At 34.0% G+C, this 17,748-nt stretch overlaps 2 protein-coding genes across 13 annotated transcripts in view; one reads left to right on the plus strand and one right to left on the minus strand.

Annotated features, from left to right (window-relative positions):
- The window catches only part of FANCL (FA complementation group L), a 76,222-nt gene extending 72,941 nt beyond the window's left edge, over positions 1-3,281 (plus strand). For both annotated transcript variants that reach the window (XM_009237282.4, XM_002812013.5), the window contains exons 12-14: positions 926-1,042; positions 2,383-2,454; positions 2,749-3,281. In XM_009237282.4, coding sequence (XP_009235557.1) covers positions 926-1,042; positions 2,383-2,454; positions 2,749-2,784 — 225 coding nt within the window. In that variant the 3' untranslated portion in view covers positions 2,785-3,281. The remainder of the gene's footprint in view (positions 1-925; positions 1,043-2,382; positions 2,455-2,748) is intronic.
- Positions 2,678-17,748, minus strand: part of VRK2 (VRK serine/threonine kinase 2) — a 112,395-nt gene continuing 97,324 nt past the window's right edge. For 9 of the 11 annotated variants that reach the window (XM_054548156.2, XM_024242223.3, XM_063713667.1 and 6 more), the window contains 2 exons: positions 16,029-16,190; positions 2,678-3,185 (listed from right to left, as the gene is read on the minus strand). In XM_054548156.2, the coding sequence (XP_054404131.1) occupies positions 2,853-3,185; positions 16,029-16,190 (495 nt within the window). In that variant the 3' untranslated portion in view covers positions 2,678-2,852. Of the gene's footprint in view, positions 3,186-7,691; positions 7,741-16,028; positions 16,191-17,748 lie in introns of all 11 variants that reach the window. The other 2 variants (XM_054548160.1, XM_054548161.2) reach the window with 2 other exon arrangements.

Genomic DNA, 17,748 nt, shown 5'->3' on the forward strand with positions numbered 1-17,748 from the left:
CACATAAACACAGGTTCTGCATCTTGTCCGTACTGTATTTTTGATCTGCATTTGGTTAAAAAAAAAAAATCTGTGTATAAGTAGACCCGTGCAGTTCAAACCCATGTTGTTCAAGGGTCAACTATATACTTTTTTCATGGTCTTCAGTAGTGACGTCATTAATGACAGACATTTATTAAAAATAAGGGGAAAACTCCAAAGTAGCTAATGAGATGTTTGGCTTTTCTACAGTCTGTTTATGGATGGCTGAAGTACTGATTAGCTTGATATAAGTGTTTGTGAAGCAGTTATAGTTTCTCAAAATTGGATACCACTATATTGCAAAAATAATAAACTTAGAATTGATTTTTGACAAAGCTGCTAAGGTTGTAGACTACTAAATGGTAGTGAGTTTCTTTTTCCTTTAGTTACAGAATTGTGCTGTTTAGTAATCACTAGCTAATATCAATTCCTTTCTTTAAATACTATCAGGGACATTATAACAATGTATGATATGGGAAAATTACTAATGCCCAAATATCTTGCCAGCCAAAAATGGAATCTTTTTTAGCCTAGCTGTGTATATTTGAGTGAAAAAGGAAACACTGTACAATAGCTTTGCTAGGTGTTAAATAGTAATGTAATTATATTTCCTATAATACAGCAATATAATCACCTGTATAAAAACTGTATTTATAAAACATTCTTCCTGATCTTACCTTGTGTTTTAAACACATACATGATTTCATATTCTGAAGTAGTTAGGAGAATTGTAATGTTCCCAACATAAAAGGTAAATGTTGAGGTGATGAATATCTTAATTATCCTGATGTGATCATTAAACATTGTATACATGTATCAAAATATCACACATACCCTCCCAAATATGTACAACGAGTAAGTTAGTGAGACACATATGCTTTTTATAAATATTTTTCTTTTGAAGGATTTTACTATGGATTGTGGAATTTGTTATGCTTATCAACTTGACGGTACCATTCCTGATCAAGTGTGTGATAATTCCCAGTGTGGACAACCTTTCCATCAAATATGCTTATATGAGGTAAAAAATAAAAATATTGTCAAGACTTTTTTCCGCTAACACATCATAGGAAGTATTCCTGTTTGAAATACACAGAATCTAAAATCTGTTTAGTCAATAGTGATCCTCTCTTTTGCCATTAACTCCTTTTACCAGTTTATTCCAGATGCTTATGTGCTTCATTTCTTCATCACAGTTACTAATGAGTGGAGAAATGTTCTGAAGTATCCAAGAAGGGAGAAAATCTATCCAGAATATATTCATGGACTAGCTTATTGACACACAACAAATTAAATTGATGGTACACTGGAATCTTTCTATAAATTCCTTGTTACCACAATGTAAACTTCATAGATTTACCCAAGGTGGAGGTGGTTGAAAGTGGCAGCAATAAAGTGAAAATGAAATTAGTACTATGTAGTACCTATTACTTTTCAGGCTGCATTTAAGAATAGAATATATCCAGTAATACTACTTTTCATGTTGAGAAGAATGCCTTTTGTGATCTGAGTATCTCACAGCACTCAGGCAATGCCACTTTATTTACTATATGTGAAGTCTACTTTCATTCCTGTCTTTAGTCCTTGGCTTCACCTTAGGGCCTAGTTGATACATGATAAACTGCGTGAAACTATATACAGAACACCTTGCAATTGTATGTTGCCTTCGGTTTCAGTCTTCCTTAATATCACATCTTTACTTTTGTGATTAGAGGTAGCAGTTGGTGCCATCTGTACTTTGCCAATGGAGAACTTAGGCAGAGACATCTATTTACCTTATACAATCATGAAATACCAGGTCAAATTACAGAAATACTCTTAAGGGAACATGTGCTTTCTTTTGTAATTATGAATATTCATTTAATTTTTAAAATTCACTGGCTCATGCTTATAATCAATGGGTTGAAAATTAACCCACTGTTAGTGATTAAGACCAGAACTAAGAGGGAAATTTTCAAGAGCCTATAGTATCTTTAACAGCAGGAGTTGTTAATTTGTGATTAACGGATTTAGGGAAAGTGTATGAACACCAGGAACTTGTATGCATTATTTTTATGTATGTCTGTCTATTCTCGGGATAAAGAAAATGCATAATTCTTATCAGATTCTTAAAGGGGCCCATAATCTGGTTATAAACCAGTGGTTTAGGCCTTCAATTCCATGTTGATTTCCCTTGTTACTCAACATCTTAATAGTCTGCTATTGGCTCAGGAAATACATCCCTTACTCTTGCAAAACAAAATTAAGCTAAGTCTTCTGGAATAAAAACATAATGCACTTAAAAACAAAGGGAATGACATTTGGAGTATCTGTAATTTGTAATCATGCTGATGCTTCTCCTTTATCTTTTAAAATTTGCAGTGGCTGAGAGGACTACTAACTAGTAGACAGAGTTTTAACATCATATTTGGTGAATGTCCATATTGTAGTAAGGTAAGCAAATTGTTAATCACATCTCATAAAATGTGCCTAGCTTTCAGTAATATGTTATAGAAGATAGATCTATATAGTATATCAGCGTATCTAAAACTTTTGAAACTCATTCTCTGTATTTCTGTTTTTCAAATTCTCTGATCAAAAACATTAAACTCCTTTTCTAGATTTCCTAGGTGATCTGAAACTTCAGAAGTGTTTTCCAAACTGTACTATGACACTATTTCTAGTACAAAGCAATTTTATTTTTTAGAGTGTCCACAAACTTTGTTAAAATATGTTCTCTTTTTAAAGCCAATTACCTTAAAAATGTCTGGAAGGAAATACTGAAATAAGAATATAACATTTCGGTGAAGAGCTGGAAACTTAAAAAATTATCAAAAGGAATTTTGATATCTTCAGAGAAAAAATAAAGCAAGAAATACTAACATCAAAAGGACAAGTATGTTGATGCAATAATAAACATCTGCGTTTGTCTCTTCACTAAGAGTAAACTGGGAAGTTGTAGGCCAAAGTCCAGTTGAACTTTCTAAGTCTGTGATCCCCGTGCTGACTGTGGAAGTGTATTTATACCAAGATGGAGATCTTGACTTCTTGAATATATCTGGACTGGTAAAATCTTGATGACGTTCATAAAATGAGTTTGGGAATTGTGTATAGCTGATTTTACTGTTTACTTCATTCAGAGGTTCTTGAGACTCTTGATATTTCTGTCTTCTCCTTGTGCTTTCCTATGGAAAAAATACATATATAGTTTGTTAGATGTGAGTTATCCAAAAATTTGTGTAGTGTGTAAGAATGCTAAATAAAATGTTATACAAGATCAAGTTTTTGCGTGTTATTTTTCCTGCGAAGTAGTTTTTAGGTAAAGATCTTAAAGATTTACACTTTTTAAGAGTTTATAAACATCCAACAAGCAAATCTGGATATAATTTGATGGTTCTTTTAAACCACATAAGTAGGCCATCTCTTAAGTAATTTATAATCTAAAAATAAATAGGATAGAATATGAAAACTGAATTTTCTTGGCAAAACCAAAAAATTGGTCTTTCTTAGAAATATTTTGGTCATTAATGTGATTTCTTTACCTTTTGATTCCATGGCAACTGAGAAGTGATGTCCACTATACAGTGGGTAAAGGATGAGGCTGTACACAGCCAGAGAAAACTGCCTCAGGGGTAGATATAGTGTTATGTCTCTTGGAAAGCTATACAGACTAACCAGTATAGACCGAATAGATATTAATATAAAACAAATTAAGTGATATTAATATAAAACAAATTAACTGGTTACTTATGCAAGTTTTGGGAGCTACTTCTATGTTTTCATCATTCCTGTTGGCCAAAGTCCCAGGAATCAGTTTCCTGATCACCACTTAACTGGCTGAAAGTCGAGTTTTTCTGCTTCACTTTGGTGACATCTGGCATGCCCCCTCAGCACCATTTATCAACTAACTTAGAAGAGGAGAAATTTATAAAACAAAGCAAAATACTTTAAGCTTGTTCACTGTCCATCATTCTCAGAATAGCTACTACCTTCTCAACCTTTAAACTGCCACCCTTCAAACAGCCCTCCCCTTTTTAGATACAGAGTTTTGGAAGTGTCAGAAAGGAGTCCTACATAAAACAAAGGATGTTTTAAAAACTAGCTTTCCTATGAAAAAGAAAGAAATTACTTGAGAGTTAAATGACTCACTTTAGAGTTAAATAACTCATTTTAAACTACTCTTTCTGAGCTAACAAAGTTACATTAATGCAGTTTTTCATAAGTTTGTCAGCTTTATTAACTAAAGTCAAAATAAGTGAATAATTATTCCAGTGGGCCTATAAAGCATAATACAAATAAAAATAATTATGCTATCAAATCATATATTTCTAAAGGGTAAGGTAGTAAGAGCAGCATTTACATATAGCTCACATGTGGAAGGTTGGGAGATCTCTTCACTTAGGTAAGGATAGAAGTCAAGCTACTATAATTTCCAGAATCATCTACTGTGTAATCTATACACTTAATATCTCTTGAACATCAGCAAATGACATCATATGGCAAGGCACTCATCAAAGAATTTAACCACCTGTTGTCTTCAGTACACTGAGAGGGTCTGATTGGGATAGTCTATAACAGGAGTTGACAAAATTTGGCTTGGCTAGTTGCCTGTTTTGTGAATAAAGTTTTATTGGAACAGAGCCACATCAATTTGTTTATGTATTGTCTACGTGGACTTTTGCACTACAATGGCATTGTTGAATAGTTCTGACAAAAACTGGATGGAAAGTAAACTGAAAATATTTTCTTTCTGGCCTTTTAAGAAAAGGTTTGCTGACCCCTGCTCTACAGCATTATTCTTTGAGTATTAGAAAGCAAACAGATCATCATAACTTGTTAAAATGCAGATCTCACTCAAAAGTTCTAGGAGTATGACCCGAGATTCTGTATTTCTGAGAAGCTCCAGATGATGCCAATACAGCTGGTTTGCACACCCCACTTTGAGTAGCAAAGGGCTCAAAGCAATACAGTAATCTACTCTGACAGAGCTCAGCCTGGGTTGATTCTGTCCCACAGAGGACATTTAGCAATTTCTGGAGAGTTTTGGGTTGTTACAACTAGGAGGAGATACTACTGACACCTAGTAGATAAGTACTAGGAATAATGCGAAACATCCTACATCACAGGACAGCACCCCCACAACAAATAACAGCTCAGCTCCCAAATGTCAATAGTGCAGCTGTCAAGAAACCCTGCATTAGAATAGTTATTAACTTTGAATGGACATCAGAATCAACTGGGAAGCTATGAAAAATATCAACACTACTTCCACTCTGGCCATGAAAATTTGATACCAGACTTCCCCTTCTGCTGTGAAAACCCATAAATAAATACAAAACAAAATTAGTCAAAATATATGAAATAACTTAGGGATCTAAAACAAAGCTCAGGAAGGGAAAATAACACAGACCTAAGAAACGCCACAATTTAAGATTTACTGCAGACTAGACCAAGAAAGCCAGAACAGAAGTTATAAAATGATCAGGTTTAATCGCCAGTAAGTTAACTGTCTGCCAGAACTAACCTCAAAACTCTTTAAAGGAATGCAATAAAATCTGGAGTCTAAAGACCACAGCATCCACGATGTTCAGTATACAATAAAATTACTACAAATGAGATGCAGGAAATGTGACCCATAACCAGGAGTAAACATTAACAGAGGTTCAGGGCTGATCCAGATGGTACAATTATCAAAGAAGGACTATAAAACATCTACATAAATATGTTCAAGGAATTAAAGTTGAACATAATTAATGAACAGATAGATATGGGGGAGGTGGAATCTCAACATACAAAGAAATATACTTGTGGAACTGAAAAATACAAGGTATAACATGAAAAATTCATTGGCTAGGTTTAACAGCTGATTTGACAATCAACTAGAGGTCAGGCAAAAACAAAAAAACAAAAAAAAACAAACACCCAACCTGAGGTACAGCAACATAAAAGACTGATTTTAAAAAATAGTTATTTAGCTGCCTATGAAAAAGGTGAAGTATTCTAACATGCATGTATTTGGAACTCAGATAAACAAAGGGATTAAGGCAGGAAAGAAATCGATGAAATCATACAAAACCTTTCCAATTTGAAGACAAATATCAACCCATAGATAAAAGTAGCTCTACAAACACAAAGCACAATAAACAAAAGACAGCCATCCTTACAAAGCCAAAAATAACAAGCAAATCTTGAATGCCACAGAAAACAAATACATTATAAATGGGCCAATAAGAATAACTGCTAACTTCTTAGCAGAAAAAAAACAGACCTATGAAGATGGAAACATCCTTTTTAAAGTTCTAAAAGAAAAGATTCCATATTCAATGAAGCTTTCAAAATCAAAGTGAGGGGCATCCAGTTATAGATAAGAAAGAGTAAGCATCCCACCTTATTCTATTAATTAAAGAGTGGACAAAAAGCACCTATCAAAACACTATGAAAATTCTAAAAATGACCCTCCCTTGAGTCTCCACCCGCCATGTACTTTAGTACCTCCTATTACCCCAGCCTGGGCCATAAAAGAGCCTGCAGTCTGGAAACAGCAATATGCACAGACTGGAAAAAAACAAAACAAAACATGAAACACATGCTCTAACCAATAGCCCTGGGGGAGGACAGGTCTACAGGACAGAATCCTTTTATACCTGCTGTACCCTAGGTGAACACCATGAAAGAAGTGCACCTTACTTCTCTCCAGGTGCTGTGGAAATGGGGCGGGGGGGGGGGGGGATGGTGGGGGTGGTGGGAAGGTGGCAAGGGCGGGGTGAAGAGGGAGGGTACAGTCCTGTTGAGTATCATCACCCTACACTAACCAGGGAGCACACCTACCCTTCCCCCAACAAGCACTGTGGAGACGGGCAGAGCCCTGTTGACTGTCCTCACACTAACAAGGTGATACCCTATCCCACTGGGTGTTAGGGAGATTGTGAGACAGAGCTCTGACAACCTTTCCCAGCCTGTACTACTGAGGTGGTCCCCCTTCCTTCCCACCAGGAGACTACCGTAACTGTAAGGCAGAGCGATATAGCCTGTTCCTCCCTGCACTAACACAAGCAGATGTGGTGCCTGTCTTCCTCCCCACCAGACACTGTAGAGACCGTAGTAGAGTCCTACCAACCTTCTCCACCTTGCATTGAGCAAACATCAGAGCAACAGCAACCCTCCACGCCGGCCTCAGGAACTGGAGAGGCACTTGCCCTTTTGACCGTGCCTGCTGTGCATTAAACAGCAAAGAGTTGGCATCGCACATCTCCCTAACTAGAAAGCTCTGTTCTGTGTAATTGATATAACTACTAGAGTGAAAATCAGCAGGAATATAAAATAAATTAGTAACATCACAAGACAATGGGATCTAGCTGATATTTATAGACTACTTCACCCCCAAACAGGAAAATACATGTTCTTTTCAACTGCAACTGGAACATTCCACCAGGCAGACCGTCATATCCTATCCATAAAACAAACCCTAACAAATTTATATTGTTAGACCATAATATAATTAAACTAGAAATCAATAACTGAAAAAAAAAATCTTCAGATACTTGGAAATTAACACATTTCTAAATAAGGTATTAAAAGTCTCAAGAAGAAATATAAAATATTTTGAACTGAACAAAACTGAAATGTATAAATATTTACAGGATGCAGTACAAACAGAGTTTAGCAGGACATTTATAGCATGGAATACTTACATTAGAAAAAATAGTGGGTTCAAATCAATAGCCTAAGCTTCTACCTAAACTGGAAAAAAGGGAAGAAAATACACCAAGATCAAGCTGAAGGAAAGAAATAATAGGAAAATCTCCAAATGCTTTAAAATTTAAAGACCCCTTTAAATGGGTCAAAGAGACCCCAGGAAAATTAAAAAATACATTGAACTGAATGGAAATGAAAATACAACATGTCAAAACATGGGACATAGCTAATATCATACTAGAAGGGAAATTTATAATACTAAATACTTGTATTAGAAAAGACAAAAAGTCCCAATTTAATAATCTGTTTGCACTCCAAGAAATTATAAAAAGAAATGACAAGTATGTGACATGATGGATTTGTTAATTAGTGTGAGTTAAACATCCCACAATGTAGACATATATCAAAGCATCACATTGTACCCCATAGATACGATATATACAATTATATTTGTCAAAAAAAGAATTAAAAAAATTAAAAGAAATCCAAAGCAAGCAGAAATAGAAATTAGAGCAGAAATCAATAACATTGGCAATTAAAAAATACAGAATGATCAATCAAAAGCTGGTTCTGAGACATGACCAATAAGAATGACAAACTAGCAAGACTAACAGAGAAAGAAAACACAAACTACCAGTATCTGGGAAGAAACAAATATCACTACAGACCCCACAGGCATTTAAGGGATTTGAATAAAGGAATACTATGAATAATTATACCAACAAAAATTTGATAGCTCAGATGAAATGGACCAATTTCTGGAAAAATCACAAATTACCAAAACTAACTCAAGATGAAATAATAAAAATGCAAGAGATAAATAGTTGTGACAAGAGTCCATATGACCTGCAAAACCTAAATTTTTTACCATCTGGCTCTTTACAGAAAAGTTTGCCTACTCTTGAAATAAATATCTGAATAGTCTTACTAAAGAAATTGAATTCATGGCTAAAAAGGAAATCTCCAGACCCAGATGGTTTCACTAGAGAATTCTGCAAAACATGCGAAAAAGATACAAGATCAATTCTATACATTTTCTTCCAGAAATTAAGAAGAGGAGTAAGGCTTCTCAACTCATAAGGTCACCATTACCCTGATACCAAAACCAACAAAAACAGTAGAATAAAAAGATAACAACAGACATCAGCTCTCATGAACACAGATGTAAAACTCCTCATTAAAATACTAGCAACTTAAATCCAGCAACATATAAAAATAATAATATACAATGACAAAGTGGGGTTGATTCAAGGAATGGAAGACTAATTCAATATTCAACCACAAACCAGTGTCATCCACCATGGTAACAGTCTAAAGAAGAAAAATCACATGATCATATTAATTGATACAGAAAATGCATTTGACAATATTCAGCACCTATTCATGATGAAAACTCTTAGTACATTAGAAATGGAGGGGAGCGTCCTCAACTTTATAGAGAACATCTATAAAAATGTCTACAGCTAACCTACTAAATAGTGAATGGCCAAAAACTGGAAAGGAACCAAATGTTCTTCAATGGTATATCCATACTTCAGATCACTACTGAGCAATAAAAAGGAATGAAGTGCTCATGTACACAAAACTTGGATAGATCTCAAGAGCATGATGACGAATGAAACAAAGCCATTCTCAACAAGTTATGTATCATAAGATTTTAATTAAAAGATACACTCAAAATGATAAAATTATAGTGATGCAGAATAAACCCACTGCTTTCTGAGGATTAGGATTCGGAAGAGGGTGTCACTACAGCATGAGCAATTCCTACGTGGTCATGGAACAGGTCTGTAGGATAATTGTGGTGGTTACTCCATACATGTAATAAAATAAGGAACACAGACATGCATGAGTACGTGTCAAAATTGGTGATATCCTAATAAGGTCTGTATTTTATGGTAGTATATGAATGTCAATTTCCTGCTTTGTAAAATTATATTATGGTTATGTAAAATGTTTTCATTTGCAGGAGTTGGGTGAAAGGGTAGGTAAGGGTATATGGAGGCTGTATGTATTTTTGCAATTTCGGAGTCTACAATTACTTCAGAATAAACTGTTAAAAAAAGAAATGCAGAAATAAAATATAAATCCACCAGTACAAAGAAAAAGTGAAGGTGAAATACAAATATTTTCAGACAGACAAGAAGTGACAGAATTAGATTCCAGGAAATATATACTACAATAAATGTTAAAGGAATTTGTTCAGGCTGAAGAGAAATGATACCAAACTAAGATTTATTGAAGGAATAAAGAATTTCAGTAACTGTAAATATTGGGATATGTTGACTTTTTTTTTTTCCTTTCTTAATTTTTTTAAAATGAAAAATGGCTCCTTAAAGCAACAATAACAATGCATTCTGAAATATATTACATATGTAAAAGCAAAACGTATAACAACAATAGCACAAAGGATGAGGGATAAAGGGAAGTATATATTTGTAAGGTTCTTACACATTAAGTCAAGATAGAGTGTAATATGATCAGTTAAATGTGCACATGGTAATTTCTAGAGCCATGCTGTCTAATATGACTTGAGCACTTGAAATATGGCTAGTTATAATTGAGATGTGCTATTACTATAAAATAGACACCAAATTTTGAAGACTTTATAGAAAAAGATGTAAAATATCTCAGTAATATTATTCTGATTATACCATTGTGGATACTGGTTTAATCAGAGGATGTTATTAAAATAGATTCTACTTGTTTCTTTTTACTTTTTGAAATGTGGTTAGTAGAATTTTTTAAATTACATATGTGGCTTGCATTATATTTCTGTTAGGCAGGATTGTTCTGAGCAGAGATTTGCAAACTAGTTTTGTAAAATGCCTGAGAGTAAATATTTTAGGCTTTTTTGACCATACAGTCTCTGTTGCAGTTAGCTCTGCCACTATGGAACAAAAGCAATCAAATACAATATGTAAGTGAATGAGTATGGCTATGTTCCAATAAAACTGTTTACAAAAATAGGTGGTTGGCTGAATTTGGCCCATAGGCTATGGAGCTGACTGACCCCTTGCTCTAGAGTGACCACCAAAAACAAACAAACAAACAAACAAACAAAAAAGAACAAGCATAGAAGCATAGTTTAAAAAAAATTCTCAATTAGTCCAAAATAAAGCAAGAGGGAGGTGAAAAGGGACAAAGAACAAATGGGGCAAAAAGAAAGCAAATTGCATAATGGTAGATTAAACCCAGCTATATCAATAGTTTCCTCAAATGGAAATGGAGCAAATATAGTTACATGAAATAGAAATGGAGCAAATAAAAGATAGTGTTTGCCAGATTTTATAAAATAGCAAGACTCAACTATATGCTGGTTACAAAAGCCACAGACAAAAAGACACAGATGGATTAAACAAAGGATGGAAATGGATACAATGTATAAATACTAATCATAGGAAGGCTGGAATTGTTAAAAGTCAGATGAAATAGAATTCAAGAGAGAGTATTTAACAGATATAAAGGAAGATATTTCAGAATGATGAACAGGACAGTTAACCAAGAACATATAACTACTAAATCTGCATATACCTAGTAACAGCATCAAAATCTATGAAGCAAAAATGTATAGAAGAGACAAATGGATAAATGCACAATTACAGTTGGCGATTGTAACATTCCTTTGTCATTAAATGATAAAACAAGAGGACAAAATCAAACAGTAAATATATAAGATTTGAACACTATTAAACAACTTAACCCCAAACTTCATAAGTATACAAGGAACATTCACTAAACTAGGCCTTTTCCTGGGTGACAAAATAAGTTTCAGTGAATTTTAAAAGATTGCAATAATACAGGATGTGTTCTGATGACAATAAAATTAAATTAGAAATCAATAACAAAAAAGATACCCAGTAAACCTTAAAGATACTTAGGAATTAAATAACATACTAATAAATAATCCATGGGTCAAATAAATCAAGGGACATTAGAAAATATATTGAACTGAATAATAATGAAAACACAACATATCAAAATTTGTGAAATAGACAGCCAAAGCACAGCTTACATATTTATAGGTTTAACTATATATGGTAAAAAAAAAAACGAAGGAAAAAATTAGTGATTTAAACTTTCACCTTATGAAGCTTGAAAGAATAAATTAAACACGAAATAAGTAGAATCAAGGAAATGATAAAGAATTAGTGAAATAGAAAACATATCAATGGTAGGTTTTTTAAAAAAATCAACAAAACCAAAGTTGGTCTTTGAAAAAAATAAATAAATAAATAAATAAAACCAAAGCTGATCTTGAGAAGATCAATGAAAATGATAAGCCCTTAGCTAGACTATTAAGAAAAAAAGAAAGAAACCAAAAGTTACCATTATCAGGACTGAAAGAGGGGACATCAATATAGATATTGGTGATGGTAAAGGGATAATAAAGAATATCCTAACTTAGTGCTGATAAATTTGAAAACTTAGATGAGATGGACAAATTCTTTGAAAAATACAAATATAAAACTGACACAAGAAAAAAAATCTAATGATCACTCTATATATTATAGAAAGTAAATATGCAGTTAAAAAATTTCCTACAACAAATTATCAGCCGTGATGGTTTTCTTGCTAAGTTCTATCCAACATTTAAGAAAGGCAAATCTTACAAAAACATTTTCTGAAAACAGAGGGCAACACTTCCAACTGGTATAATTCATAATGACCCTGAAAACAAAACCATACAAGGATATTATGAGAAAAGAAAATTACAGCTGCTCTATGAAGCAGACATCCTTTTATTCCTTTACTTTCTTAATAAACTTGCTTTCACTTTGCAAAAAAAAAAAAGAAAAGAAAAAGAAAATTACAGATCAGTATCTCTCATCAGTCTAGGTATAAAAACCTTCCATGGAACTGAAATTCAGCAGGAATTGAGTTGGAATTCAGCAAACAGAATTCAGCAGGAAAACACATCATGCCTAACTGGGGGTTTATCCCAGAAATAAAAGGTTGATTTAACATTTAAAAATCAATGTAATTCATCGTACTAGTAAAGGGAAAAAATCATATGATCATCTCAAGAGATCTCAAAACAGTATTTAATATTCATTATTTACATTTATTTTTCAACAAATACGGTGAAATTTCCTCAGCCTGATAAAGGGCATTTAGAAAAAATCAACAGCTAACTTAATGGTGAAAGAATGAATGCATTCCCCCTAAGATCAGGAACAAAGCAAGGATGGCCACTGTCACGACTTCTATTCAACGTAATACTAGAGCTGCTAGCAGATGTAATAAGACAACGATAAAAAATAAATAAAAGGCATATATTGGAAAGGAAGAGGTAAACTGTCTCTATTCATAGACATCATTAACTATGTAGAAAGTCCTAAGAATCTATTTAAAAAATAATAAAACCTACTGGAACTAATAAGTACATTTAGAAAGATCACAAGACACGATTATATTATATATGAAATATAATTGATATAGAAATAGAAAATAAATTCTATTTCTATATACCAGCAACAAATAACTGGAATATGAAATTTTGAAAATTACTACTTAAAATGGGATCAAAAATATTTAGAGATAATTTTAATGGAAGATGTATAGACATCTACACTAAAAACTACAAAACACTGTTGAGAGAAGTTAAAGAAAGTCCACATAAATGCAGAGAAGTTCCACGTAAATGCAGAGAAGTACCAGGTTTATGCACTGGAGGAGTCGACATTGTTGGGATGCCAGTTCTCCACAAACTCATCTTTAGACTTAATGTACTCCCAATCAAAATCCCATTGTGCATTTTTTGGTGGAAACTAACAAGCTGCTTCTTAAATTTTATGGAGGAGACTAGGACCTAAAATGGCCAATACATTTTTGAAAGAAAATAAAAGGATTAAAGAACTATTCTAATTTCAGAACTTGCTGTAAAGCGACTGTAATTGATGCAGTGTGGTGTTGGTGTTAAGGAGAGACAAATAGAATAGAAGAAAATAGAGCCCAGAAATAGGCCCACACTTACACGGTTAGCTGACTTTTGAAAAGGGCTCCAAAGAAATTCATTAGGAACATCTTTTCAATAAATGATGGTGCAAACTATATGAAAAAGAGAACCTCAACCTCCACCTCACACAATACACATGAATTGATTTGAGATGGCTCATAGAACCAACAATGAAAGCTAAAACCATGAGCCTTGTATAAAAATATATAGCAAAATAACTTTGTGACCTTGAGGTAGGCAAAGGTTTCTTAGGTATCTTTACAGAAAAACAAACAAACAAAAAATTAAAGAAAATATTGATAAATTGGACTTCAAATAAAAAACAAATAATATAAAAAGCTTCTGCACATCCTAAGATACTATGAATTAAATGATTAGGCAGGCCACGTGCTAGGAGAGGATATCCATAATACAGATATCTGATAAGGACTCCTGTGGCTTAACAATAAAAAGACAAATATCCAAATAAAAATTAGAACACTCGAAAAAGAAACTTTATAAGAATAGATATGTGAATGGTCAGTAAAAACATGTGAAAGTGTTCAAACTTAATTAGACATCAGGTGAATAATTGGAAACACAATAATACACTAATACACATGTTAGAATGGCTAAAATTAAAAAGAGTGACAATACCAAATATTGGGGAGGACATGGAATGGCCAGAACTCTTGTACATTACTGGTGGGAGTATAGAATGGTACTTTAAAGAACTATTTGTCAGCTCTTTATAAAATTGAACATACACCTGCCCTACGACCCAGCAATTCTACATCTCAGGAGAAATGAAACACGTCCATTGAAGGATTTGTGCCAGAATGTTCGTAGCAACTATATTCATGGTGGCCAGAAATGAGTAGTAGCCCAAATGTCCATCAATAGGAGAATGGACTTGTGAATTATGATGTAGTTATACAATGGACATGTGAACTATGATATAGTTATACAATGGACATGTGAACTATGATATAGTTATACAATGGAGTACTATTCAGCAATGGAAAACACAAATTACTAATACATGCATGAACATGGATAAATCTCAAAAAAACACTGAGTGAAAAGAAGCCAGGCCCAATGAATGCATACTATATGACTGCATGTTTATGAAATTCTAGAAGAGGCAAATCTAATCTAGTGATGAGAATCAAAATGGCAGAACATTCCCTGGGGGAAGAGGACTGACTGTGGAAAAGAACCAAGACTTTCTAAAGTGATAAAATCTATATATACATATCTCATTGCCACCACAGCCAAAAAGGAATCAATTTCTTTGCATCAGTATTTTCACAGTGCCTCCCTATCCCTGTACACCAGGTGATTTTGGTGGACTTAAGTAAGGGTTGAAAAAGAATCTCTCAACTGGAGATTTTTAGAATCTCTAAGTTTTGTCACCAAGCACGATTTGTCTTTAATTTTACAAATAGGAACCAAAATATGCCTAAGTGAAGTAGTTCCTTACATAAATTTAAAATGAAACAACAAATAATGCCACTATTTTATACTCAAAAGAATGTAAAAGATTGCTATTAGTACTAAAAAAAGCATTTCTGTCTCTGGATAAACTTGTAGGCTTGCTGGCTGGCTGAAGAATGCATAAGTACTATGCTTCTAATTTTTGCCTCGGCTGTCAAGAAGTTTAGAGCCAAATTCAGTGCTCAGTTTAGTGATTACCATCCCAGCTGCCTGATATATCAATTTTTCTTGGGGTAGGGTATACAAGGTGGGGTATTAAATTATCCTGTTTCATACTGTAAACTACCTCCAATCATTTAGGGGAAATGATGGTGTATAAATCATATAAAATGTTGGTCATCTTGACAAAATTAAATATTTTTTCACTGCAGATAATAAATGCATTGTATGCTTCTCCTTGTTGTCAAAAAAGGTTAGATTAGGGAGGATTTTTGCTGTTACTTGAATGAGTCATCTGCTAAAGGTGAGTCACTCTCCGCCCAAATGACTGAGTGAGGTAAAAAATACGTCATTTTAAAATACAACCACATTGACAGGGAAACACTTCACTTATATTTGATTATAAGGGTGAGACTTGAGGAACCAATGTAAAAGTATAGTATACATTGGGTCCCTAATGGATCATAGATGGCAAAAGAAATTTAAGTGCACTTCATTACATTCTTAGAATAAGGAAATCAGATCTGTACGCAAATGTGCTTACTGCTATTCTGTTTCTATGATAACTGGTGTTGGCCGCTTTAATTTTATCAGCTGGCTAGGATATTTTCTGTCCCTTCTCATTTAACAAAACCATACAACCTTGGTCCTCAGGAGAAAATAAGATGTTTTTATTCCCAAAGGGCATATTCTAATGTAACATTAAGTTAGAAAAAACACACACAAACAACCCTCTCACCTGAGCTGCTTCATTGTTCATCAATCCAGTCAGTTTCTCCTCTTTTTGCACTTCTTTCCATGTTGCACAGGACTCAGCGCTTCTCTCACTGTGGACTTTTTTTTCGATTAACCTATTGTGTGCCTTGTTGACTTGCTTTGTTGCAGCCTTTTGTGAATCAACCTGTTGGTATAGAGTAAGTAATAATATATAATGAAAACTTTTGGTATTTCTTTAAAAAATGCATATATGTCCAGATTCTTAAAAATTCTAAACTTGCCAAGCTTTAAAAAAGGAAATAAAGAGGAAAGCAGCAAGTGGACATTATAGAAAAACTATAGTCGTTGGCAAGATCCAGACCCTTTCTCATCAATGGGACAAAACCAATTAAAATTAGTGTCACTACACGCACAGGTATATTTATTACGGCACTATTCACAATAGCAAAGACTTGGAACCAATCCAAATGTCCATCAATGATAGACTGGATTAAGAAAATGTGGCACATATACACCATGGAATACTATGCAGCCATAAAAAAGGATGAGTTCATGTCCTTTGTAGGGACATGGATGAAGCTGGAAACCATCACTCTGAGCAAACTATCGCAAGGACAGAAAACCAAACACCGCATGTTCTCACTCATATGTGGGAACTGAACAAAGAGAACACTTGGACACAGGCTGGGGAACATCACACACCAGGGCCTGTCATGCGGTGGGGGAAGGGAAGAGGGATAGCCTTAGGAGAAATACCTAATGTAAATGAAGAGTTAACGGGTGCAGCATACCAACATGGCACATGTATACATATGTAATAAACCTGCAGGTTTTGCACATGTACCCTAGAACTTAAAGTATAATAAAAAATAAATAAATAAAATTAGTGTCACTGTTATGTACTCTTTAGAAATTATCTCTACAGATAACTTGCTTACTGAAAACATTTTTAGAGAAAATTGTCACATTTTAAAACTGCACATGAATTCATTATTAACCTTTGCTGGGAGTGTATCCAGTATATCTTTGTAGTTTAAATTCTTATTAATTAAAATCTTAGTTTTCTATCATTGAAGTGAGCCTAATTAATGTGAATATATAAAAGGAGCTTGTGATGTTGCTTACATTTTTGTGCAGGTAGTTTAACCTTTGAGCAAGATGAGTAACAGTTCATGTCATCGAATACTATGTACCAGTATGAGAGATTAAGTTCTACAACAAGCTTGCTGTCTCTAAGGTTTCTTTTTCACACCATGGTGATATCTGGGGGATGCCTGACTGTCAATAACCTTGAAGTAGACTCAGAAATAGAAGGGCAGAACCCACAACACTGTTAGAAGATTGAAAGCTACAGCGAAGGTCCTTATATGAAGTATTTGTTCAGCAGCTTCATGTTTATAGCAGCTGAAAGTGCCATCACCTTTTTTTCATGAGTTAAACAGGGGGCAGAAGATAGGAACAGCACAAAGGGGAAATAGTGGAGTAGTCAGTGCCAAAATAGAGAATCAATTACATTGGCTGGGCAAGCAGAGCCTTAATTTGTAGTCTCTCAATTTTTAGCTTTTATCGCCAAGTGTGTTCACTCCTTCCCTTTAAAATATGCTGGTGTTTTGTGGCTAAGCCTAAATTGTCATAACACAACTCTCTTCTACCCTCCTCCAGGATCCCAGCTCAAAACCACTGCCTTTCAGTAACCTGAAAGTTGGAAATGTTTCTTAGTCATGCAGGAATTCTTTATTTTC

Source organism: Pongo abelii, chromosome 12 (genome assembly GCF_028885655.2).
Source record: "Pongo abelii isolate AG06213 chromosome 12, NHGRI_mPonAbe1-v2.0_pri, whole genome shotgun sequence".
Lineage (NCBI taxonomy): Eukaryota > Metazoa > Chordata > Mammalia > Primates > Hominidae > Pongo > Pongo abelii.